Raw genomic sequence first — 27,426 nt, 5'->3', positions numbered from 1 at the left:
ATTGGAGCCATTTTCAATCAAACTACCCCATACATACATAAATAATGCAAAAGATGTAACAATGACATAAATTCTGTTTCCCATTGTTGAAAAACAGTTCCTTTCATTCTTGACTTTATATTCCCAGAACAAGGGACTCCACAAGTTATGGATATAAACCATGGTGCATAGTATAGCAGGAAATACTTACTCATAATGCAGACTACAGTGAACAATGATCTGGCAAGACCTATACTAATAAAAAGAATTATATAGGCGCTCAGCGGTTAAAAGCACTGGCTGCTTTTCCAGAGGTCCTGAGATTAACGCCCAGTACCAACCTGGCAGCTCATAACCTCCCAAGAGTGGGATTTGTTGATAGGCATAATTAGATAAATGCATTCATTATTTCTTTTATCTTCCAGTCTGGAGAAATAACTCTTACATCCAGCAGAGGGTGCTATAGTAGCATCAACCTGCAATTCCCTCTGCAGTCTCTCTCTCTGTCTCTCTGTCTCTCTGTCTGTCTGTCTGTCTGTCTGTCTGTCTGTCTCTCTCTCTCTCTCTCTCTCTCTCTCTCTCACACACACACACACACACACACACACACACACACACACACACACACCATATAATACCAAAGAATGCTAAATACAAGTCATAAAATATGTCACTGATATTTAGCGGCACAAAGTATGTCATAATTCTGATTAAAGTTCAAATTCAATCCAAAGTCTTAAATTTAACTACATATAAGTTAGTTATCTATATGTAGCTTGGCCAGTAATAAAATCTTGTAATGTAACATATTTGTTTGCTAGCACTGAAAACAAAGGTCTTCTATAATCACATAAAACCCAACATGGTTCTTCGTTTGGTTTTTTTGGTTGTTGTTTTACATTTAATTACTGGGGTGGGTTGTATATGTAGAGCTCAAGAGACAACTGGCAGGGTCAGTTCTCTCCATCCACCATGTGGGGTCTAGGAATCTAACTCAGGTCACCAGGCTTAACAGTAGTAGATTCCTTTACTTGGGGAGCCATTTTGCCAGCTCCAGTATGTAATTCCTGATATACTACATACCTTGCTTTTTATTGGATGATTGACAGGTCCTTTATCACAATATACTAGTTGAGAGACTTTTAGCTGAGGGAATACTGTGGGTTAATATAGCTCTTTTTATCTTATTTGCATATCACTAAATCATACTAAGCACAAGCAGATAACCTTTTACCCTTAAGGAGGTGAGTTTTCACTCTTCAAATAAGACAATGTCCAGGAGGGCTGTCTCCTACCCAGCCTTGGATCCTATTTCTTATCACAAACCAGGCCTGAGCTGCCAATCCGATTCAGCAGCAGACCCATGCAAACACGCCCAGATGTTCTCCACACCACATCTGTCCCTGCAGCTGGAATGGGCTTATTCCAAGAGTTCCATCCTAGTTATGAACGTACATGTCAGTGGGTGCTCAGAGTCTGTATGAGACGACTGAGACTATTACACTGTCCTCTACTCAAATACAGTACGTGTAGCTTAGGAGGCCATTGGCCAACTCAAAGGAGTTAGTCGAGGAAAACTCTCTGTACAAAATAATATGAATATTACTAAGTAATCAGCAAGAAGACTGGGGCGGAACTCTCGCCCTAATACCTCTCACTCGGCCACTGCTCCCTGGTGGCCCACATAGGACCGTGTCCTAGACATTTGTAGCTTGCTGCAGAATATCAACAAATCATGTAAGCGGAAAGTAATGGTGGTTTTTCCAGATTTCATCATCTGGTAATTCCAATTACTGGACAACTGTGTATGTAACCAATACGGTAACAATCCATCTTGTAAAGCTGATTCTGGGCTCGTGATTAATTCTATAATGACTGTTCAATAGTTCACTTTGTTTTGTTATACTTTAAAGGCTAGTTTATTATACATTTATCAATACTTAACCACAATGCTATTTCTCACCTGGAGGAGGAAAACAGTCACTACACTTTAAGTCTTTTGCTTTGTTTTTGTTTCGGTTTTGAAGTAAGGTTTCACTATATAGCCCTGGTTGCCCTTCAACTCACTCTGTAGACCAGGCTACCCCTTACACTCACAGAGATCCGCCTGCCTCAGCCTCCTGAGCGTTGCTATTAAAAGCATGCAACACCACAGGCAGCTAAACTTTTAGCCAGTAAACTGAAGTTCTCATGTCAGTGAGATAGCTCAGGAGGTAAACGTGCTTGCTGCCAAACATGATACCCTGAGTTAGACCCCTGGGAATCACTTTGGAAGGAGAGACTTCACTCCAAAAGGTTGTCCTCTGACCTCCATACATGTACTACAGTATACGCATACATGTATGCACATACAAAAATTACTTGGTAGAGGGGAAGGGGGGGGTGAATGGGGGCTTATAGACAGGAAACCGGGAAAGGGAATAATGTTTGAAATGTAAGTAAAGAAATATATCTAATAAAAAGTTTTTTAAAAAAATTACTTATAGATGAAAGAAAATGTAAAAGACCTCCAAGTTATTTTTATATTTAAAAAAAAACAGCTCCCAGGAGTCAACATATCCAGGCGTATTAAAGATAGAACAGATAAATAAACATAATGAAAATCTTTAACTGCCTTTACCTTTTATTCAGCAAATATAGTATTTTACGAATTTTAATGTATTTCTAACTTCAAAATCCATTAGGAATATAACGCATCATGTTTAAATGTATACCTACAAATACGACCATGTATCAAGTCCTTTCCCGTTTGCCTCCTTGATATGTGGCAATCAGCACCTGAGCACTGAAGAAAGATGGACTTGCGAGCCACCCTCATGGGTGCTAGGACAAGTGGAGAACACTCTCCCTCCCTCTTCCCTCCAGAGGGGCAGGCATTTAGTTACTAAGGCTACTCCCCTGCACCGAGCTCCTACAGAATGTGACTGACAGAAGCAATTCGGCATTTATTTGCAGGCAGCCTCCCTTCTCTGCAATCTTCAAGAGTCCCTTCTGTCCTCTCTGAATTGGGTTTGCATCTTCTCTTGTCTCTTTTTTATTGAGTTAAGATTTATTTCCCATGATAATAAACTCTCCTTATTACAACGAGGTTTACAAAAGCCACAGACATTCCTTTTTCCAGTTCACTGTTCCCTTGGTTCAACAGTATCTAGCACCACATTTGTAAAATTGAACAGGGAGTTTGTTTTTTTAATCTAAGAAACCATCAATCCATTCTACAATGACAAAGCCATGCAATGGTAAAACATTTTATAACTGTATTATGTTATGTATATAAATGTATACATAAACACTTTTTTTGCCCAGGTACATAAGAAGCCACTTTCATACAACATAACTATTAGAAAATAGTCACAAAAAAGTAATTAATCTAACTTAAAGATTCACCAAAATCTAAACTGTTTACTAGGCTAACTATCCATTATATTAGATGCTTTAACTGGATATTATTGATATTTAAAATATTTTTGTTAAATTAAAATATTGGAAAATGTCTTCATCATTGGAGATTTTGCTATAATTCTATTAAAATACCAACCACTTATAATTATCTAAGAAACTAGAAGTCTTGGTAATGGTCTACGAAATTGAACATAAAAGTAGCAAACCATGTTCTCTAGAAATTTAACTTCTTGTTCACCTAGGCATATAACTAAATATATTCATTTCAAAATAAAACAAAACTTAAAAAGTATCTAGATTCAAAAAATAACATATCAGGTGACACCTGACAAAATAAAAATAAAAACTGTGGGGAAAGTGAGACAGGTCCACAGGGAAAGACGCTTGGCCCCAAGCCACATGATCCGAGTTCAATCCCTGGAGCCCACGTAGTAGAAGGGAAGAACTGTCTCCTGCAGGCTGCTCTCTGACCCTCATCTGCATGCCGTGGCAAGTTCAGGTACACACACACCACACCACAGACGGGAATAAATGTAAAAAGGAAGGAAGTTGTTCCCAGATGGCCACCCTGCCCTGCAAGTCTGGGGAGGTTCAAGAGAACCTCTTGAAGTGGGTTTCTGGGAAGTCCTATTCGGTATAGCACAGCCCTTCCCTCTGCTTACAGCCCTTCCCTCTGCTTCCTCACCTTCCCTGCTGTGGTGAACTGTACCCCAAGCTCTACCACAAATAAATAGCCCCTCCCTAGAATGACTTCATTTATGTATTTTATTATAGGAACAAAAACCTATACCACATAACCAAGACTAGTCATATATCAGTCTAAAATTGGCTGACTGATCTTCTGGAGAACCTGGGTTCAATTCCTAGTATCTTTATGACAGCTCACAATAGTCTGTGACTTCAGTTCCTGGGAATCCAAGGCCCTCTTGTGGCCTCTGCAAGTACCAGGCACATGTATGCTGCATAAATATACATGACAGCAAAACATCCACCCATACATACATGACATACATATACATACATACATACATAAAATTAATTTAAATTTTTAATTAAAAATAAAATTTGCCTGAAATAATTTTAGAACTTTAGCTTATATCAATAGATACCAGAGCAGTTAAATAGTTTACAGAGTATCAGAGCACTTAAATAGTTAACAGAGGGAAAAAATCAATACAGAATTACATATAGACATGTCTTAAAGTTGAGACATTAAACTTTTCTCCAATTAGTCAAGGTCGGCATACTTAGAGTTAGCAACAGAGCCAGGGCAGTAGTAGCATATACACCTTTAATCCTAGCATTCAAGGAGCCAGAGGCAGGTGAATGTCTAAGTTTGAGGACAGCCTGGTCTACATAGTAAATTCCAGGACAGTTAGGGCTACACAGAGAAACCTTGTCCAAAACCAAACAAAAACCAGGGCTAGTAAGAGCGTGGTGGGTAAAGGCTCAGGCTGCCGAGAACAATGACCTGTGTTTAAGCCCAAGGACACACATGGTAGAGAGAACAAATCTGGCGAGTTGGCACCTGACCTCTATGCATGCCCATGGCACATGCGTGTACAGACAGGAAGGAAGGTAAATCTGGAGATGGCTCAGTGGTTACAGCCACTTGTGGCTCCTGCAGAGGACCCAGAACCCATGTGTGGCTCACAAGCATCAGTAACTCCAGCTGCGGGGAGCTAAGACCCACTTTTAACCTCCAAGAGTATCGGGCGAGCGTGTGGTGCACATACATAGATGTACCCAGTCACAGACATACATAAAAAATAATTAAGAATTAATTAATTAAATGAACAACAAAAAGAAACCCACTACTATCCAATGCTGCTTCATAACTATAAAGTAAATGAAATGTTTTTAAAATGATCACAGGCTTTGATAGATTCCTAAGTGGCATCTAAATACTAATATTCGAAGCACTGACTACTGTACCTGGCTTGAGGATTTTTGTTGTTATTAATGTTTTTTTATTTTTGTTTTTGTTTTTTCAAGACAAGGTTTCTCTGGGTAGCCTTGGCTATCCTGGAACTTTATTACCACCCTCTTTATCAAGCTATATAAAAAAAATGTAGTGTTTTAAAATTATAAAAATGTCGTTATGTAACATTTATTACATAAATGTTACAGAACAATATTCTGAAACATAGATGATATTCTGAAACATAGAGTTACTGACGCTTGTGAGCCACACATGGGTTCTGGGTCCTCTGCAGGAGCCACAAGTGGCTGTAACCGCTGAGCCATCTCCATACTTCTTCGTTCCTGGTATCGCCAGAAACAATATTCAACACAAGTAAAAACAATAACTTTAAAGTGTTACTTCGAATAGAACCTGATTCCTTTTACTGAAAGTACAGTCTTCTCTCTCACACTATACTGATTTTTAAACACATGCTTTAACCATATAAACATTACCCCACTTTTGGTAATCATGTAACTACATCTTTGCAAAATTCATACTTCACATTACCACAGAGAATCCCCAGATATTCCACACCTAGTTTCCCCATAGAACACATTTTTTATTAGTATGGTACAAATAACTCACTCTAAAACTGAAAAATGGGACCAGACATATTTCTCAAATAAAAGATATATAAATGACCAATAAGTACATGGCATGACATTTGATCCCACAGTAAATGAAACAGCATTTCACACTGACTGTGGTGTATATCATTTTAAAGACTGGTGAAAATGTGGGGGCACCCAACAGCTGCACTGCTGTTAGGAATATGAAACAATACACAGCAGAAAGTTACCATGCTGTCTCAGGGTTTTGTTGCTGTGAAGAGACACTATGACTTCCTAAGGGACAACTCTTATGAAGGAAAACATTTAGTTGGTGATGGCTTACAGGTTCAGAGGTTCAGTCCCTTATCGTCATAGCGGGAAGCATGGCAGCATGCGGGCAGACATGGTGCTGGAGAAGGAGCTGAGGGTTCTACATCTTCATCCACAGAGAGCCAGAAGGAGACTGTGTTCTGTGGGCAGCCACTGGGTGTAGCTTGAGCACTGAGATCTCAAAGCCCACCCCACAGTGACACACTTCCTCCAAGGCTACACCTACTCCAACAAGGCCACATATCTTAACAGTGCCACTTTCCATGGGCCAACACATTCAAAACACTACACACGTGACCTGGTATTATTAGTTAGGATTCTTTAGAGGAAGAGAACCAAGAGAATGCATGTATATCATCAAAGGGATTTTTTTTTTATTGGTTTAAACATAGGAGCTGGGTAATAATGGCCATCTACACACTGGGGAGGCAGAAAACAGCAACTTCAACGCTCCAGACTCAGTGACAAAAGGAATCACCATTCGTTCATTCATTCATTCATTCATTTACTTGAGTCCCTGTTTAAAGGCTAATGAAAATGGAGTGCCAGGTCAGTGGGCCACAGAAGTGACAGACACAGACACACTGAGAAAAGGAAGAAGCTTGAAATTTCAGGTGCTGTCTTTCTCGGAATTCTCTTCCTTATCAGTCATTCATTTTAAGGTCATTCATTCAGAGCAGGTCCTTCCCCCAAGTCCCTACCCATGTGCCCATCCTCTCTTGAAATGTTCCCACAAATACACAAGTGCAATTCACTGCCCTAGGTACCCCTTAACCCGATCAAGTCAATGACTAAGGACAGCTGTGCTGGATACCCAGAAACACCATCCTTAGATATATACCTGTGGTAGTTAGAGTAGGAATGGCGCCCATAGACTCAAGTGTTTGAATGTTTGTCCCATAGAAAGGGGGGAACCTTTAGAAGATGTGGCCTTGTTATAGTAGGTGTGGCCTTTTTGGAGGAAGTTTGTCTCTGTGGAGGTGAGCTCTGGGGTCCCATATGCTCAAGCTAGGCCTAGGGTGGCACACACTGTGGATCAAGACACAGACCTCTCAGCCCCTTCCCCAGCACCATGTCTGCCTGGGCACTGCCATTCTTCTCACCATGATGATAATAAACCGAACTTCTGAAACTGTTAGCCAGCCCCCAATTAAATGTTTTTCTTTATACAAGTTGTTGTGGTCATGGTGTCTCTTCACAACCATAAAACACAAACTAAGACAAGACCCAAGATAACTGATAATATAGCATCATAAAATTTAGACACAAATGTTTATTTCAACATTGTTACTATTGGAAAAAATGTGAAAATAACACAAATATTCATCAACTAATAAATACAACAAAGCTATGTATGAAGAAATACCATTCAGTCATAAGAAGAAACAGAATAATTAAACATGCTATAACAGGTCTAAACACTACACACATTATGTTAGGTGAAAAAGTCAATCACAAAAGGCAAAACTTGGCTGGAGAGATGGCTCAGTGGTTAAGAGCACTGACTGCTCTTCCAGAGGTCCTGAGTTCAATTCCCAGCAACTACATGGTGGCTCACAATCATCTGTCATGGGATCCGATGCCCTCTTCTGTGTCTGAAGACAGCTACAGTGTACTCATACATGTAAAATGAATAAATAATTCTAAAAAAAAAAGACCAAACTTGCAACTCCATGTGCATGAAGTATCTAGAGGAGATAAGAAGATTAGTAGTTGCTTATGCCCCAAGGACTGAGAAATAGAACAGTGATGTCTGATGAAGATCAAGCTTCTCCCTGTGGTGGTGAAAACACTGCACTGTTGACTGCGATGATTGTACAATGTTGTGAATACTGTATAACCAGTAACTTGTGCACTTCAAATGGGTAAATTTGTCATATGCAAATTAAATCTCAAAATTTTTAGTCAACAATATGAAAATTTAGAGCTCTATGTATCCACCCCTACCACAAACAACTGTCCCTTCCTGTCTCTCTCTCTCTCACACACACACACACACACACACACACACACACACACACACACATACACACAAACAACTCTGGAGAAGAAACTTAAACCAAAGGTTAGACAAAGAAATACACAGGAAAGGAAAGAAATGCACAGACTTAAGTCAGAGGCAGAGTGAGACAGCTCAGCAGGTAAAGTAGCTTGCTCCCAAATCTGATGACCTGATTTTGAACCCTACAGTGGAAAGAAACAATTCCTGCAAATTGCTCTTTGCCCAACACACAAATGCTATATAACACATACACATATACAAGCACTGTTAATTATAAACTATTAGTGGTTAACATTAAAAAATATCTTTAACATGTTTTTCCTCTCATAATCTAGTAAGTCAAGAAATCCTGTTGATCCTCTCAAACCACAGCAGAATCCTGCCATTTCCTCTACAACCTAAGTCAAAAATGGAACTGAGGACAAAGCTTCGTAAAAAAACACTTGCCTAGGGGTTGGGGATTTAGCTCAGTGGTAGAGCGCTTGCCTAGCAAGCGCAAGGCCCTGGGTTCAGTCCCCAGCTCCGAAAAAAGAAAAAAGAAAAAAAAAAAAAAACAACACTTGCCTAGCATGTGCAAGACTCTGTGTATAATCCTCCTCATTGTAAAAATAAATAGGTTACTAAACCATCATAATCCTTTAAGACCTGTACACAACAAACTTTCTCCAGTGTTGTTTCCTGAGCCTCAAGACGTAAAGAATCACTTTCAAACTCCAAATAGCCCACGAGAAACACTTGTTAACAATGAGCAAGTTTGGGTCAACAGGATAGGATGACTCACAGGTCAGCATAATTGCTGACAAGCCTGACAGTCAGAGTTTGATTCCCCAGGGCAAAATGAATGGAAAGAGAGAACTAACTCCTTCCAAGTCTGACTCTCTCTCTCTCTCCCTCCCTCTCTCTCTCAACCTCTCTCTCTCTCTCTCTCTCTCTCTCTCTCTCTCTCTCACACACACACACACACACACACACACACACACAAATAAGTGTAAAAATTTAATGAATAGATTTTTTAAAGGGAAATGAAAAAATTTATTAGGATATAAAATTTTTCAAAGAAGCCAAATACACAACTGAAGCGGTCTCCATTTTTCCTGACTCACAGTGTCCTTTAATCTGAAGTCACAGCGTGAATAACACATAGCTTTATAAAAACTGGAAAGCCATACCTCAAACTCTTTCCTCAGGCGTTCTTCCCTTTGAGTGCTAAATTCAAGCTCGCTCGTTTGTCGCCGGAGGAGGTCAGAGCAGTCCATATGTTCTGCTTCTAATTGTTCCACTTTTTTCTGCATATTTTGCACAGCACCATCTTGCTCCTAGAAAATAATTCACTTCGATTCAGTAGTTTGTAAGCTATTGATAACTAAGAGTTTCTGTGAAGAAGGTGCTGAGTAAAATCTGTGCTTCAGTTATAACAGTGGGTTTTCCTGTAGAGGTAGGAGACAGTTACATCTTTTTCACAGTGTCTCAGGATATGACTTTTGTAATTAGTAAGTGTGATTAATAAACACTGTAACTAAGTATGTATGGGACATTAGATTATTACACTAGCTCAAATGACCTCTGAGGGTATGTGCAACAGTGTTATAGTTCAACTGTCACATGCACTTTCTCCTGTCATTAATATGTGCTAGTATTTAGGAAGAATGTGTCCCTTTGTGTGATAAGAGCTGATTAGCATGAACACTTAATAGACCTTTGAGAGGCATTACTGTGAGCGCATAGTACTTAACTATTGCCTAGTGCTCTTAACATTCAAACCACTAGGTGGCTGTGTTTCATTCCCTCTTCAATTTTCAAAAGGTTTTCAAAGAAAATAGAAATTTCTCTATTTAAATAGTTTTATATCTTTTTCCAATTAAACTTAAAACATGTCTGGATTTTATTGGAATGTAAAACAAATTTGATAGATGGATAGATAGCTAGATGATATAGATAGATAGATAGATAGATAGATAGATAGATAGATAGATAGATAAGATAGATAATCATAGTTAACTAATCTAAAATAATCTATGATCATCATTCTCTCACCTCAAGCTTTTAAAAGATCCCTCTCTCCCACCTTCCCCCAACATACATGGACACATACACAAGCCCAGGGTGGGAGGGGGTGGGGCTTCCAAGAGTCTCTGGCCACTTAAAACAGAATCTGGTACATAGATTCCAATCACAATTCTCACCAAAAAGTAACAGCAGTTACTAGGCAAATATAGGTTTTCTTTTTGGATTTTTTTAATTCTCCTTAATAAAAGCATTTAAAAAAGCAACTCAGAAGGACATTTTATTAGAGTTTGAGGAAACAACATGGCAGGCAAGCTATAAATCTCAGCAGCCTCTGGGAAAACAGAGATGATGAAGGAGAGAATGATGGAGGAGGAGGAGGAAGAAGAGGAGGAGGGGGAGGAGGAGGGGGGAGGAGGAGGGGGAGGAGGAGGGGGGAGGAGGAGGAGGAGGAACCATTCCTTTTGAGTTAGGGCCCAAGAAAGCCAGCACACCCAGCAATGCAAACTGGTAGGCAGCTGCATGAAAGGAAAGAGGGACTTCACAGAACCAGTGACAAACCTCACAGGGTCAGGGGAAGCGTGCTTAGGCTTTGTCTATTATCCTAAAGAAAAGGAAGAAGAACAACTTTGCTTTTTCAGTTAGAACTCAAATTACTCTTCCCATCTCTCAGCATCAAGGACTCAGTTTTCCTGGAGGGGGGGGGGGTGTCTCCCAGCCAGGTGATGGACAGCGCCACCTTTACTTTGTCTTAAGGAAAGAGAAAATGTATCTAATGTTCTGATCTTTGGAGCAGACCAGAATGGCATGTGCTGACCCAGGGCCAGGCTGGTGGTCCATTCTTTTGATCAGGAGAGGTGTTTTCCCTTACCAGGCTGACAAAGCCCCCCCATCTCCATCTTCTTATGTGCTGTTTTAAATCCTGGGAAAGCACAGCTGAGCTTCCCCTTTCCAGGGTTGCCAGGGAAATGGGAGGTGTGTGACCACATGGGACAAGGCCATCACCAATGGCCTCCAAAGCTACTCTCTGTAACACCACCTTCCACACAAATATATACACACTTCCAAGAATTCCTAGCCACTCAGAAAAATCACAGAAATTCAGGTTCATAATTTGCTATCAGAACTGTCTGAAAATTAAAGTTTTCAAAACACGAGTACTGTACAAGTGTAAGACTCCATCATTACCTACATTGGTCCCACTCCTTCAAGCAGTCACTGTGAATACTCAAAGCCGCTTTTAGGTGACTTTTTATTAGCACATATTTATTGTGCCAAGTGATGGTTTTCTCACAATTTCATCTGACCATACTCAACCCCTGGCTTCTCTTGTCCCCCATTCCCTTCCCACTGGTCCCTCTCCCTCTCCCAGATAAGACCCCTTCCATATAATATACATGGTCTTTTCTTAGTCTTCTAACCGTTATTTTTATTGCATGTGTGCGGGTATTTTGCCTACATGTATACCTGTGCACTGTGTGCATGCAGTGGCTGTAGAGGCCAGAAGAGGGAGTTGGATCCCCTCAAACTTGTGTTTAGCCCTGATATTTTATCTTTTATTTTATCTGATCTAATCCTGAGTGCTGAGATTACTGGTATACACCCCCATGCCCCCTTCTGCGTGGTTTCAAAGCCAGTAGGGCAAACTCAGGGTGTTGTGCAGGCCAAACAAGCACTCTACCAAATGAACTATAACCCCTATCTAAAAATCTGAGATTTGAGAGGGAAAAAATGCAGAAATATTAGAAATGAAAAACCTCAATGAATAATAAAAAAAATAATACTTTAATTGTGTTGTCTTTGTTTATCTCTAACTTCTTTTCACAATCTCAATTGCTTTGCTAAATTCTTTTCCAGTGGTATTCTCATCCATGTTGCTTTCTTATCAAGGTCCCAAAGTGACTTTCTTACCACAACCATCTGCTTCTTGAATCATCTTTGAAGTCACTGGGATTTTATCATTGCTGTTGTTGTTGTTTTGTTTTTTGTTTTGTTTTGTTTGTGGTTTTTCAAGATAATGTTTCCCTGTGTAGCTCTCTAGCAGTCCTGGAATTCACTCTGACTTTGAACTCAGAAATCCACCTGCCTCTAGACTCCAGATCCTCTAGGATACCTGGGATTAAAGGCATGCCCCACCATGCCCTGCCCACAGCTGGCTTTGGTTTTTTTTTCAAGCAGGATTTTGAATTCTTTCTTTAGTACCTCAACAATTTCATTATGTAGTTTTGTTTTGTTTTGCTTTGCTTTTTCTGTTATTGTGTTATGAGCTTCAGAGGGGTCATATGACCTAGGGTTTTTTTTCTTGTCTGTTTGTTTGTTTGTTTAAGTGTGTTTGTGTATGTGTGTGTGTCTGTGTGTGTCTGTCTCTGTTTGTGTCTGTTTCTGTGTCTGTGTGTTTGTGTCTATGTGCGTGTGTCTGTGTGTCTGTCTGTGCATATGTGTGTCTGTGTTTGTGTGTGCCTGTGTGTGTGTCTAAGTGTGTGTCTGTGTGTGTCTGAGTGTGTATCTGTGTATATGTCTATGTGTGTCTATGCATGTATCTGTGTGTGTCTGTGTGTCCGTGTGTCTTTGATTGTGTCTATGTGTGACTATGTATCTGTGTGTATGTCTGTGTGTCTGTGTATCTGTGTGTATGTCTGTGTGTCTATGTGTATGTGTCTGTGTGTATCTGTGTGTATATCTGTGTGTCCGTGTGTCTTTGTATGTGTCTATGTGTGACTATGTATCTGTGTGTATGTCTGTGTGTCTGTGTATCTGTGTGTATGTCTGTGTGTCTGTGTATCTGTGTGTATGTCTGTGTGTCTGTGTGTATGTGTCTGTGTGTATCTGTGTGTGTATGTGTGTCTGTTTGTCTTTGTATGTGTCTATGTGTGACTATGTATCTGTGTGTATGTCTGTGTGTCTATGTGTCTGTATATGTGTCTGTGTGTATCTGTATGTATGTCTGTGTATCTGTGTGTCTATATGTGTCTGTGTGTACTCTATGTGTGTTTGTCTGTGTGTGTCTGTATGTGTCTGTGTCTGTGTGTCTGTGTCTGTGTATGTGTCTATGTATGTCTGTGTGTGTCTGTGTCTCTGTGTTTGTATGTGTGTGTGTGTGTCTGTATGTCTGTATGTGTGCATCTACATTATAGGTTGTAAATGGATTTCCCAATCATGTTTGTTTTCTTTGTTCTGTCTTTATCTGTTTAGTGCCCAAGGTCTTCTCTTTAACTCCTCACTACCATTTGGAGAAAAGAAATCTGATGGTAGTAACAGAAAGTATGATTTAAGCTAGATATTAGATGCAGGAAAACTCAATTAGGTGCTTTACTTAAATCATCAGTCAGGGTAGAACACAAAGGAGCTGGGATGTAAACAGGATATGCGGCACACTTGATGACCTGGATGCCATTCCCAGAACCCAGGTTTAAAAAGAAAAGACCGGGATGTGGTGATATCTGTAATCCCCATTCCTAAGGTGAGAAGAGAGGCAGAGACAGGAGAATCATTAGCCTGAGCCAGGTGGGCTGGAGAACACAGCACAGCAGACACAAGAGGGATCCTAATCAAGGTGGAAGGGAAGAATTGACTCCTGACATTATCATCTGACTCTGCACACGTGTTGTACCATAAACATGTGGCATTCAGTTTAAACATACGTTTCCATAAGAATGTCTCTCATAGGCTCAGGTGCTTGACTACCTGCTCTCCAGTTGGGAGGGCTGTTTGGGTAGGTTAGGAAGTGTGGCCTCACTGGACAAAGTATGTCACCAAGGTTTCAAAAGCCAAGGGATGTCTCCTGTGTGCTGTTTTCTGCTTCCCATTCACGACAGCCCTCAGCTGTTCCCGCCACCCTGTCTGCAGGCTGCCACACTTCTCAGTCATGACAATATTCTTCTATCTCACTGGAATCCCAGCAATTCCTGCTGTAAGTTAGTTGCCTTGGACATGGTGTCTTGTCACAACAAAAGAAGCCAAGTTAAGACAGTGGTTAGTCCCAGGAGTGCAGTACTGCTGTAAAGAACCTGACTATGTGGGGGTTTTGGGAAGAACGTGGAAGATCTTGGGACTCTGGACGAAAAAGGAGTTGAATGCTGTAGGACAGGCTTTAATCCTGTAAAGCCTTGTAGGGGGCTGAAACAGTGCTGAGCAATGTGTACTATGAGCTGAGCGCAGACAGTTTCAAAGGGGAGCAGCACTAGTAACTGGCTATAGACCATCCCTGTGATTTTTGTTTGGTCAGGGGCGGGATAGAGAGGGGATAACCACTGCCTGCCTTTGCTCTGAGAACTTACCTGTTGTTTCAGTTTCAAATTAATAGAAAGATTTTTTTTTTTTTGCTGGAAATTTCAGGACATCCTATTGACTCTGCCCATGGTTATGAGTAATCACTCTTTGCAGATTTACAATGAGAAAGGCAGAAGGAAATAAAAATGTAGTTTGGAGAGGAAAAGAACACTAGCAAGCTAATGTTATAGCTAAGCCTTTTGCTAAAAGAAAGGATTCGATTATTAAAGAGATTGGTGCCATTGTGGGGTTGTGAGGACTAGAATTACATTGGAATAAACAGAAGCATGTCCATGGGGAAAGATGCCACCCAGGCAAGTTTCCAACTTATGAAAGAAAAACACCAAAATAATTTTCTGATACTAGAAACAAGAAAAGCAACCACAAAACTTATTCAGTGGGGCACTCAATCCCAAGCTAATGGCTGAACCTGACAGTGTGACCAGGGTGCTGGCTTCAGAGCCATGGAGGACTTGGAGTTAAGGGTACCTGGGATCTCCTCCAAAGCCACTGAGGTCTGGTAAAATGTGCCATGTGGTCCCAAAGCAGGCAGGAAGCCCTGAAAAGCCATTGTGTAAGCTGTGCACATGAATTTCGCCGGAGACATCAACATATAAGAGGCACAGACCAGAAGATATCTGAAGAACAGCTGCATGCAGAGAGGAGGACCAGCCAAAGAGAAAAAACTAGGCTACAGGCAGCAGAGGTGGACAGGCAGAGCCATCTAAGCCCTCAGACACGGACCTAAGGAACTAGAGCTTCGCCTTTCTTTTGTACTCATCCCTCCTTTTCAGAGTAGTCACATATATTCTGTACCACTGTGTCTGGGAAGCATGTAGCCTTCGTTTTTATTTCACAGAGAATTATAGTACCTGGAGTCTCAGAAGAGGCTGGAATTTGGACTTTAGAACTGTTGAGACTGTAAAAGACTCATGGTTGGACTAAACATATTTTTTCATTATGATATGGCCAGGGAACAGAATGTGGTAGTTGAAAAAGATGTTCCCCATATTCTCAAGCATCTGAACACTTGGTCCCCACCTGATGACACTGTTTGAGTAAGTGTAGGAGGTGTGGCCTTGGTGGAGGAAGTATGCACTCGGGGTGAACTTTGAGGTTTCAAAAGTTATGTGTATTACTCTCCTGCTGCCGTGACAAAACACCATGACCAGGGCAACTTATAAACAAAGGCATTTAACGGGGCTTACAGTTTCAGAGGGTTAGAGTCCATGATGACAGAGCAAAGGCATGGTGGCGGGAACAGTTGAGCGCTCACACCTAGACCCTCGGGTAGGTAGTAGAGAAGGCACTGGAAATAGTGCAAGTCTTTTGAAATCTCAAAACAGCCTCAGTGGCACACAGTGTCCCACGCGGCCACATTTCCAAATCCTTCTCAAACAGTTCCAACTGAGACCAAGTATTCAAACAGACAAGCCTATGAGGGCCATTCTCTCATTACAGCATACCATGTGCTGTTTCCAGTGTGTTCTTTGTTTCCTGATGTAGTTCAAGACATGAGCTCTCATCTGTTCCTGCTGCCTTCTTCTGAGCCATGATGTTCATAGACTCTCATCCCTCTAGATCCTAGGCTCACAATAAATGTCTCCATAGAGAAGTTACTTTGGTCACAGTGTTTTATCACAGCAATAGAAACTTTACTTAGACTAGGGAGACAAACCATAAGACATAACCAGCAAAAACTTCAATTAAGCATGAGACCTGATAAAGGCTTAGTAATTGTTCATGGATAGAAAGAATTTACTTTACAACTTACTTTGAAACCAGAGGATATACTCCACCAAAGTCAGAGAAAAAGAAAAAAAGACAGAAAAAAATTAAAAGGAAATCCAACATAGGAGAAATTCCCAGGAGAACGGAAAAGGAAGAACTTTGTGTGTATCTAACATTACAAACACACTGCAGACATACTGAGAACTATAGTCAGACACTGCCTGCCCTCTGTACCAAGGCAACGAGCCTAGGTAAGCTCCAGCTACCTTAAATATGCACTTGGCTTCTATCAAGTGTAGGACTTGAGTTTCTCTTCCCAAATACTCTTTTCACTTTGCAACAGTATCATCTCCATGGCAACAGTATCATCTCCGTGTGGCCTACTCCCCAGAGCTTCATGTTTGCCTCACTAACACTTCCCTTGGAGGTTGTTTTTACCAAGTTGAATCAGAATTTATGAACTGGACTACTTCTGCAAATGCATAGTAAACATGATACTCATTATGTGTGAATCTGACCATGATCAGTTTTCAATGTATTTGCTAGTTTTACTATAGCTTACTTTTCTGTATAAACATTTTCTTTTTCAATGTTTTAACTTGAGAAATGTACTTCAGACAGTTCTTGCTAGTTTTAGTTTATCGTTAGTCTACTTTTCCCATACAGTTGATATAACACAAGTGATTCTATAATGTATAGTGTATAAATTGTGTAAGATCATACCTATATGGAATAGATATGTAGATAAACAGATAGACGTAGATATATCAAGTGATCTTTACGAATTAGGCGCAACTGTCTCCAAATACTCTAGCTCCATTCTTAAACTCTTCCTCCATTCTTGATGAGGTCAGCTGCCTATGTGAGACCTTTGTGCTCAGAATACACTACTGGTAGTGGAAAGGGGACTACTGGGGGTGGCAGAGTACAAGAGACAGACATACAAGGGAAAAAGAGGCTAACAAAAAACAAACTATACATGAAAATTCCACATCAAAATTATTGAGTATGCTAACGTAAAACCACAAAAAGGTCCAATAAGATGACTCCCTGGGTAAAGGGCACTGGTCACACAAGCCCACACCTCACCAGAACCCACATAAAGCTGGAAGGAGAGCACTCATACCACAAAGATATGCTCTAGTCTAAACATGCATGCCTCCGCACACAATGGGAATAATAATAATTTTAAAATGCACAGTAAAGAGTATAATGTTTATATTGGCTATAAATTTATCAGTTAAAAGGTACTGACTCCAAACCCATATTTAATATGATGATACTTCACTTTTTTAGAGACAAAGATGACTAATGATTAACAAATATTTCATATGGAGAGCAAACCTTTGGGCGACATCAAAGTAGTCCATCGAATTGTTTGAATGTCTAAAATGCTTGTGTCAACCCCATCATTTTTTTCTCTATCTGGGTGGAATCACACCTCCTTGGCATCGGAATGCTCTTTGCATTAGCTACTTTTCTACTGCTGTGCTAAAACATCATCGTAACCAAGGCAACATAGGGAAGGAAGGGCTTATCTGGGCTTACAGTTCCAAAGGGTCAGAGTATATCACCATCATGGCAGGAACGCATGGCAATAGTTAGGTAAGGCAAATGAACAGCTCACACCCTAGGCGGGGAGCACAAGGCAAGAGAGCATGCTGGGAATGGCACACGGCTTTGGAAATGTCAAAGCACAGCTCCAGGGGCAAACTTCCTCCACCGAGGCCATACTCCTCAACCTACCCGAACATACCACCACCTGGGGACTAAGTGTTCAAACTCTGAGATTATGGGGGATGCTGCCATTCAAACCACCACAGCTGTCTTTCTTACCTTCACCTAACATTAGAGATTTTTTTTAATTACCACTACAAACAATATATTTTACAACTTTAAAAACTAAGAAAGTTGGCACTAAAGACAGATTTATTGTAAGAACTCTGTAGCTTTCAAGAACAGACATTTGGAAAGCTGACTCAGTGGTTAAGAATACTGGCTGGGGGTTGGGGATTTAGCTCAGTGGTAGAACGCTTGCCTAGAAAGCGCAAGACTCTGGGTTCGGTCCTCAGATCAAAAAAAAAAAAAAAAAAAAAAAAAAGAACTGACTGTTCACACAACGGACTTGGGTTTGGTCCCCAGCACCCACACAGCAGTTCATAACTAACTGTTACAGGGGACCCAATGTCCTTTTCTGGTCCCTGAGGGCACCAGGCACTAAGCATTAATGTCATGCAGGCAGGCAGAACACTCACCCACCTAAAATAAAAATAAACTTAAAGTCAGGTGGTGGGGGTGCAGGCCTTTAATCCCAGCATTCAGGAGGCAGAGGCAGATGGATCTCTGAGTTCCAGGACAGCCTGGTCTACAGAGGGAGCCAGGCCAACACTGATAAATCCTGCCTCAAAAAAATTAGATATAGACACTTTGTCCCAAATAGCCCAGCTCCAATGAATCCCCTCTCACTGTTCTTCAAGTGTTCTCTGCAGCCAGGGGTAGGGGGTAGTACATGAATTTAATCCCAGCACTTGGGAGGCAGAGGCAGGTGGATCTCTGTAAGTTTGAGGCCAGCCTTGTCTATAGAATGAGTTTCAGGACAGTCAATATGCACAGAGAAACCCTGACTCAAAACAAACAAACAAACAAAACAAATGAATGAATGAATGAATGAATGAATGAGCGAGCTATCTACAGGAAAAATATTAATGTCATCACATTAAGATGACTTTTCTAAGTATTAGAGAAATATGTTTCCCAGAAATTACTAAACAAATGTCAGAAGGCATTTCTACGACTGTACTACGTTTTATTATGATGCAATACCACTTGATTATCTTTGTTTTTCTGTGCTTTTAGGGAATGATTTTCTTTTTAAATCTTTGCTTGTTTTACCATCCCTTAGCATTTCCCCGATCTAGTAGCTTGAGAGCTTTAGGTCTGACTCTTAAAGTCTTTATTCCATTTTGAGCTATAACTGGTACTATGATGATCTAGTCTCATTCCTCTGTAGGAGAATTCCTCCTTCCTCCAATTTACCACCTATTGAAAAGACTGTCCTTTTTTCCAAATGTGTTCTTAGCACCTTTGTCCAAATCAGCTGGGTGTAGACTCTTCCCTTGGTTTCTCTGTTTCATGCAGCTCCACACTTACGTGACCAGTACAACTTAATAGTTTATTTGAAAGTCAATAGCATAATATTCCTTCCTGATTTGCTTTTATTCTTTAGCTTGCTTTGACTATAAAGGGTTTTATAGTGGTCCCATCAAAACTTTAAGGGTTGTTGTTGTTCTGTGAAGATTGTCATTAATGTTATTTCGTTTGGTTTGGTTTTTCAAACAGGGCCTTGGGCTCCTGACCCTGCCATGGTGAGGAGGCCCTGCTGGGATTACAGCCATAGAGCACCACAGCAGGCTACATCACCGCTATTTTAGCAGGTATTTCACTGAACCAATAACCACTTCCCACGTCTGCTGCGTGTCTATTCCTGGGAAATGGGAGTATGCTGACAGGGCATTGAACAGACCAAAAAAAAAAAAATTCCACGCACACCTCGCTTGATGAACCAAGTTCCAGGGCTACTCAGAAGAGCTATGAGGACTTTCAGGCATGGAGCAGCTCACAAGAGCAGCTCCTCCAAGGGCTGCTCTTCCTCGGCAACTGCTTACTGTCTCTAAGACTGTGGGAGGGTTCTTAAGAGCCCTGTCATTTCCTGAGCCTTGAGCCCCACACCTCATTCAGAGGAAACAGCTACAAAAGTGTTAACAATTTTATATGTTCTAAACACATGCCTACAACGTTTTATACATAGAATCCCCATGATGACTTAAACTTGGAGAAAAAGACCTTAATTCTCACTAAGGCAAAGAAGATTAACTGAACTATAGTATATACACAGAATAAAGTTATACAATGTCAAACCGAGTGAATCAGAGCCATTATAGTAACTTGTCTAAATCTCAAACATGAACACCAAAGGGCAAGCTCAACAAATATGCATGTTGTGTGATGTTCTCCTTACACATGTAAAGAAGTAAAATGCTAAAAACAGAACAGTAAAAATATGTGAGGTGTGGGGTTGGGGATTTAGCTCAGTGGTAGAGCGCTTGCCTAGCAAACGCAAGGCCCTGGGTTCGGTCCCCAGCTCCGAAAAAAAGAAAAAAGAGAAAAAAAAATATGTGAGGTGTATAGATAATATTCAATGTCAGGTTCAGAACGGGGGCTCTGTGGTGGGATGAGACAGTGATGAACTTCAAAACAGTCTTCAAAGGTATAAAAATGTACTGTGCTTTTAATCCGAACTGAGAATCCCACACACTGAGATGAGTTCTATCACTGGTACTGGCTGAGTATCTGAGGTATTAGTTAACCATCCAAGTATGGCTTTACTAACATAATCCAAGTATGGGATGTGTTGTAAGATACAGACTAATTTGCCACCTCTAGAATATATTCAACTTTAATTTTGTCATAGAATTCATCTTCTAACCAAACAAAAAGCAGCCTCAGTTCTTGCAATAGAAAAAATAAGACTGACCTACTGGATGAAATTCAGACACTAGAAACTAGGGGAGTTCTGTCTTCTGTCCACTAGAGGGAAGTGTTGAACTTAAAATGTTTTTTAAAGCAGCTTGTTTTTGAACTGACATTTAACATCACAGAAAACCACATTGTGCTGTTAGAAAATAAACTTGTTTTCTTTCCACATCTTCTACAAACGCAAACCGAAAAGTATAATTCTTTATATGTACTTATGTAAACAACACTCCTCAGAATCCAAACTATAGTTCCAACCCTGGGGAATTTTAATTATACGGGCAGAAGTATATTTAGAAAAGTATCGAGCAAATGTGCTCTTTCTAGCTTAGAAGACACATCAGTTTCGCTATCTATAACACTAATCTAGTCCAAGGTTGTCTCCTCAAAGAACCAGGATGAAACGAAACCCAACAGTCTATTCCTGTAGTGTAAACTGTACCATGAAGGCACTGAAGAAATGGCTCAGCAGTGAACGCCATGTCTTGCTCTTCCAAAGGACTCAAGTTCGATTTCCAGCACCCACATCAAGAGATTAACAACCACGTGTAACTCCAGCTCCAGAAGATCCCACTGCAGATGCCTGTCCTCCCCCATAACTAAAAAACAAAATTACAAGGCAAGACATGCAACATAAGTCATAAGGAGTCAAGGAGAAAAATTAAAATCAATCAATCAACCAATCAATAACCGCTACACTGTGTCATAACTAGCATCAACCCAGACACTATTTAAGGCTGATAGTCTCAAAGCCCTTTCCTCTACACCTAGACCAGCTGTGTGTCCCTATGCTAATCACTCTATCACAGATAGGCATCTCTATGATGAGGGTCAATGAGTGTCTTAGTCTATGAGTATAACAAGTCATTAGGTATCAGTTTACTACTGTGGCCATAAAAGCAGTAGCTCTTGAGACACAGTATGGGTTTCAGCTTGTGCAGTGAGACTTAAATCCAATCAAAAAGTTACGGTTACTCTCGTGATGTCTGCAGCCACTATTATACCAATAGGCATGTCTTCGTCTTGCCAGGTTTTTTGTTTGGTTTGGTTTTTTGTTTACGAGACAGGATCCTGGCTGTCCTGGAGCTCTCTCTACAAATCAGTTCATGCTGGTAGGATTTGCTGAGGAGAGGAGGATCACAAGTTCCAGGCCAGGCCAATTCTTAACATGGCTGACAGGGTTCATAGCTGGGTAGCATTGTTCTCCTCTGGTAACACGTAGAGTACCTTCCAGAACCATAGTTCTGGAAAGCTGGTAGTGGGGATGAAGCTTCCAGGCAAGCACCAGAGTGATGTCTCCATGTTCTATGGCTCAGGTGTGTGATTCTGCAGCAATAGGGCCTTACTGTCGAGTTCTGGAGAGCAACCAACAGCAACAGCTACAGCCAGTGATGTTGGAGGACCTACCAGGGTTTGTGGGAACATCACAGGCCAACAACTCCAAAAAGGGTAACCCATTTAGGTACTGGTTTATTTGTTACTGTGTGTGCTGTCTAGCAGGATCACCCTGTTACACTGTAACTCCATTTGACTTTTCCTATATGTACATACATATTCTAGGAAGCATCTAGAGAAGTAGCTTTCCATATAGCTTTTAAGGACACACAGGCTTTTGGTGTAGTTACTCTCCTGTGCATTCCCTCCTTCACCCTGCCCTCCCATCCCTAGCTCTGATCCAACTATGCTCCGTTAGTCTCCTGTACACTTTTTGGGGGTTTTGTTTTATATGTGTGTGTGTGTGTGAGTGTGTGTGTGTGTGTGTGTGTGTGTGTGTGTGTGTGTGTGTTTGTCTGTTCGCTATGTGTGTTCAGTGCCCTCAGAAGCCAGAAAATAATACTGCATTTCATTAACTACAGTTACAGTTGTGAGTCACCATGTAGGTGCTGGGAACTGAACCCAGGTCCTCTGTAAGAGCAGCCAGGGCTCGTAAACCCTCTCCATCCCCATTATTAATCTCCCTCAGCCCTGTACACCACTGCCTTCTGTCTCCTGCTCCTAAGAGCCTCTCTCCATGGCCCCTCCCCCCTCCCTTCCTGACCTCTGTGTGTTTCCAGATGCACATGTGAAGAGTCACAGCATCCAGATATGAAGGAAAGCATGGCGTTGGCCTTCTGGGCCTGGGGGTTTCACTCAGGGTGACTGTTTCAAGCTCCACGTAACTACCCACAAATTTCATTTTTCCTAATAGCTGAATAATATTCCGTTGAGTAGGTATACCACATTCCCATAGTCATGCATCAGTTGAACAGCTAGGTGTTTCCACTGCATGAATCCTGTGAATAGAGCAGCAATGAACACGGATGTGCAGGGAACTCTGAAGGCTCAGGATCATGGGAAAGAAGACAAGGAGAGACTGTAAAAGCCAGAGGCAATGGATGACTGCAAGAAAAAAGCATTCCCCAGACCCAGGACATATGATATAGAAACTCACAGTAGTTATGATAGCACACACAAGACTTGTGAAGCTCAGGACTCATAAAATCCCACACACAAATCAATGAATATAATACATCACATAAAAGGGCTCAAAGACAGAAATCACATGATCATCTTAATGGACGCAAAAATTGTGATTGACAAAAAAACAGCATCTCTTTATGATAAAAGCACCCAAGAGGGCCAGTGAAATGGCCTCCCAAGAGCTTGCTACCAAGTGTAGTGATCCAAGTGTAATCTGAGAATCCGTATAATACAGAGGCTTGGTTCATGCAAGTTGTGTCACACACACACACACACACACACACACACACACACACACACACAATGTTAAAAACTTTTATTTTGTTTAACAAGATCTAAAGAAACTTGGGATAAAAGGAATATATCTCAATTTAATAAAAGCTATATGGGACAAACCTATTGCTAACATTATACTAAATCAAGGAAAACCCAAAGCATTTCTACTAACTAAAAACAAAGGTTCTAGTTGCGATGATTTTATTTAATACATTACTAGAGATTTAGCTACATAAATAGAGGAGAAGCAAATAAAGAGGTACAATTAGGGGAGGGAGAAGTCAGTGCCCTTAGTGTAGTTTGTACGATTCTATCCATCATAAAGACTGCACCAGAGGCTGGGTGTGGTGGCATATGCCTTTAATTCCAGAATCTGGAAGCAGTGATTGAGAGATCTCTGTGGGTTCAACAACAGCCTGATCCCACATATAAAATTCCAGGCCAGCAAGAGCTATACAATGAGAACTGTCCAAAAAACAAAACAAAATAAAAAAGACTCTACTTGAAAACTCTTAGAACTGATAAATACATTTATCCAAGTATCAGGTTACAAAATTAACACAAATACACACAAAAAAATACAAAAAACCTCAATAGCCTTTCTATATGGCTAATCAATAAAGAACATGCTAAAGAGAAGGGACCAGCAAGATGGTTCATGAGAGAGAGGCTTGCTGACAAGCATAATGACCTAAGTTTAATCCCTAGCACCCACAGAATAGAAGTAAAAAATCATACTTTGAACTGCACAAATTCACTCAGATTAAATAAATAACATTAATTTATTACATTAGATAATAAATTTAATAAAAAAGAAAAGAAAAGAAATCAGGGAAACAATACATTCACAATTACCAAAATAAAAATTAGAAGAAATATGCCAGCTAGTGGTGGTGAATACCTTTAACCCCAGCATGTGACAGAGGCGGGCAGATCTCTGAGTCTGAGACCAGCCTGGTCTTGAACAGAGCAAATTCCAGGCCAGCCGAAGCTATATAGAGAAACCCTGCTTCTGAATGAATGAATGAATGAATGAATGAATGAATGAATGAATGAATGAGCCTACCAATGAAAGTGAAAGACTTCTCTAATGAAAACTTTAAAATATGAAATTTAGGACTAGAGAAATGGCTCAATGGTTAAGAGCACTAGCTGTTCTTCCAAAGGACCCAGGTTCAAATCTCAGTACCCACTTGGCAGTTCACAACTGTCTATAACTCCAGTTCCAGGGGATATGACACTCTCCCACAGACATACATAGAGGCTGAACACCCATGTAAGTAAAATTTAAATTCTTTTTAAAAATAAAATATGAAATTTAAAAAGGCAAGGAAAATAGAATACTTCCCATCCTCACATTCTCAAAGAATAGATATTGTAATACTGACTATCAACAGAAACCTACGGATTCAACTCATCCTTATGAGAACCCCAACACCATTCATCACAGAAACAGAAAAAAAAACAATTTTAAAATTGATTTGACAATACAAAAGATCTTAGTTAACCTGAGCAATTGTGAGGTTAAAAACAAGACTGAAAGTATCACCAAAATGAACTTGAAGATATGTGACATTGACGGTAACAAAGACAGCATGGTAAAACACAAAAGCAGGCACGAACTGCAAGGGACAGAATGGAGATCTTCGCTGCTACAGACACCTGATTTTGACAAAGTTGCCTCAAATACTCACTGGAAAAGACCTCTTCATTAGCAAAAGTTACTGAGAAAACTGGGTATCTACACACAGAAAAATAAAACTAGATCCTCATCTCTCAATCTGTACAAAATCAACTCTAACAGGTTCAAAGACGTTAACACAACCTGACACTGACACTGCTAGCAGGAACCATTCTGGAAATGGGCATGTGAGAACTCTAACAGGACTCTGGTTACTAGAGAAATAAAGACAATGGTGACAGACCTGCAGAAAGTAAAGTGCTACTGGGCAGCAAAGGGACAGTTAGCTGTGTGAAGAGGTAACCTAAAACGTGAGAGAGAATCTTGGCCATCTATATATCTGGCAGAGGAGTAATATCTAGAATTAATAAAAGCCTCAAACACTAACAAAGATCACAACCCGATCAAACAATGGGGCTAAGGAACTGAACAGAATTCTCAAAAGAAGAAACACAAATGGACAATAAATATTTCTTATTTTAAGATTTATTTACTTTTATTAAATATATATTTATGTGTTTATTAAATATAAATATATGTGTGTGTTTTGTCTATGCACTACATGCATATCTGGTGCCCACAGAAAGGGTAGACGCCCTGGAACTGGAGTTATAGATGGTTATGAACCACCATGTGGTTGCTGGAATTGAACCTGGGTCCTCTGGAAGAGTAGACAGTGCTCCTAACTTCTGAGCCATCTCTCTAGACCATAAATAATATTTGTGAAATGTTTAACATCCCTAGCAATCATGGAAATGCAAATTAAAATACTTTGAAGAGACCATCTCACCCCAGTCATAACAGCCATCATCAAGAGATGACAGATGACAATGGCCTTCAGTCTGTGGAAAGGGGAAACCTGAATTCACAGCTAACGGTAGCAGTGTAAACGTGTGTAGCCACTATGGAAATCACTATGGAAGTTTCTCTAAAAACTAAAAATAAGTTACCATATGCTCACCTATACCACTCCCGAGCAAACACTCAAAGGAGTCTTCTCCTACCACAGAGATACTTGCACAGCCATATTTACTGCGACTCTATTCACGACAGCAAGGACACAGAACAGCATAGCCATCCATTGGCCAATGATTGGATAATGAGAATGTGGCACATATACACAGTCAAATTATACTTGGCAGCTAGGAAAGAGGAGATGATAAAACCTGTAGGAAAAAGGATGGGATTGAATGCTATATTAACTCAGGTAACCTGTGCTTAGAAAGACAAACAGCGATGTTCTCTCACATGCAGATTTTAGCTTCTGACTAAGGGGGAGGGTTAGCAGAACTCATGTGAGGTGAAGGTGGGAAGGAGAGGCAGGGTGGGAAGCAATGCTGCAGGACACTGGGGGAGGGGAGAGTCAGCCAAAGCTACACTCGGATGAAAAGGTATAAAAGAACCTGTTACTTTGTAGACTAATTGCAGAAGTCTTTAAGTGGAGGGGGTGTGAACTGAAGGTACCATTCCCAAAGCCATACCATTATTAAATGAGTGTTGTAGACCCAGGGGTTGGCTTCCTCCCTATGAGCTGTTGGTCAGAGAGGCTTCTCAAGTTCCCAAAATAATACTGGCTCTCCTACTCCTGGTTGCCCACCAGAGCTACACGTGTGCTGGATAGTTTTCTGTCAACCTGATACCAGCTATTGTCATCAGAAAGAGGGGAGCCTCGACTGAGAAAATGCCTCCTTACACTGGCTGCACGCAAGCCTATAAGGCATTTTCCTAATTAGTGATTGATATGGGAGGGCCCAGCCCATTATGGAAGATGCCATCCCTGGGCTCATAGTTCTGGGTTCTATAAAAAAGCAGGCTCTCAAGCCATTGAGAGCAAGCCAGTAGGCGGCAACTCTCCATGGCCTCTGCACCAGGTCCTGCCTCCAGGTTCCTGCCCTGTTTCAGTTCCTGTCCTGGTTTCCTTCAGTGATGGACTAATGTAGTATGTAAGGCAAATAAAGCCTTTCCTCCCTAGCTTGCTTTCTGGTCATGGCATTTCATCACAGCAATAAAAACCCTAAGACAGCATGATAGGACAACTATTGCTGAAGAAGCCACATACTTTGCAGGTTACAGAGAACTCGAGCTGGAGCTTCCTCCCTGCTGGCCATTGTACACAGCACCTGGACCTTGCATACTATACAACCAAGTTGCCAGGCAAAACATGGCCATTGGTGCAATGACGGCATGACCTTTGATGAGGGCTACCAACCACTCTCTGATTGGATTTGAGGCCTGTTCTACG

General features: G+C 40.8%; 1 protein-coding gene across 6 annotated transcripts in view; it reads right to left on the bottom strand.

Annotated features, from left to right (window-relative positions):
• Window positions 1–27,426, bottom strand: part of Ccdc171 (coiled-coil domain containing 171) — a 346,651-nt gene that overhangs the window by 292,537 nt on the left and 26,688 nt on the right. For 5 of the 6 annotated variants that reach the window (XR_015620046.1, XM_087550831.1, XM_087550830.1 and 2 more), the window contains one exon: window positions 9,400–9,546. Coding sequence is in view for 4 of the 5 variants with exons in the window: in XM_087550831.1 (XP_087406957.1) it covers window positions 9,400–9,546 (147 nt within the window). In the remaining variant the exon portion in view is untranslated. 6 annotated transcript variants of the gene reach the window in all.

Source organism: Rattus norvegicus, chromosome 5 (genome assembly GCF_021556685.1).
Source record: "Rattus norvegicus strain SHRSP/BbbUtx chromosome 5, alternate assembly SHRSP_T2T, whole genome shotgun sequence".
NCBI lineage: Eukaryota > Metazoa > Chordata > Mammalia > Rodentia > Muridae > Rattus > Rattus norvegicus.
This window is presented reverse-complemented; position numbering and strand designations above follow the sequence as displayed.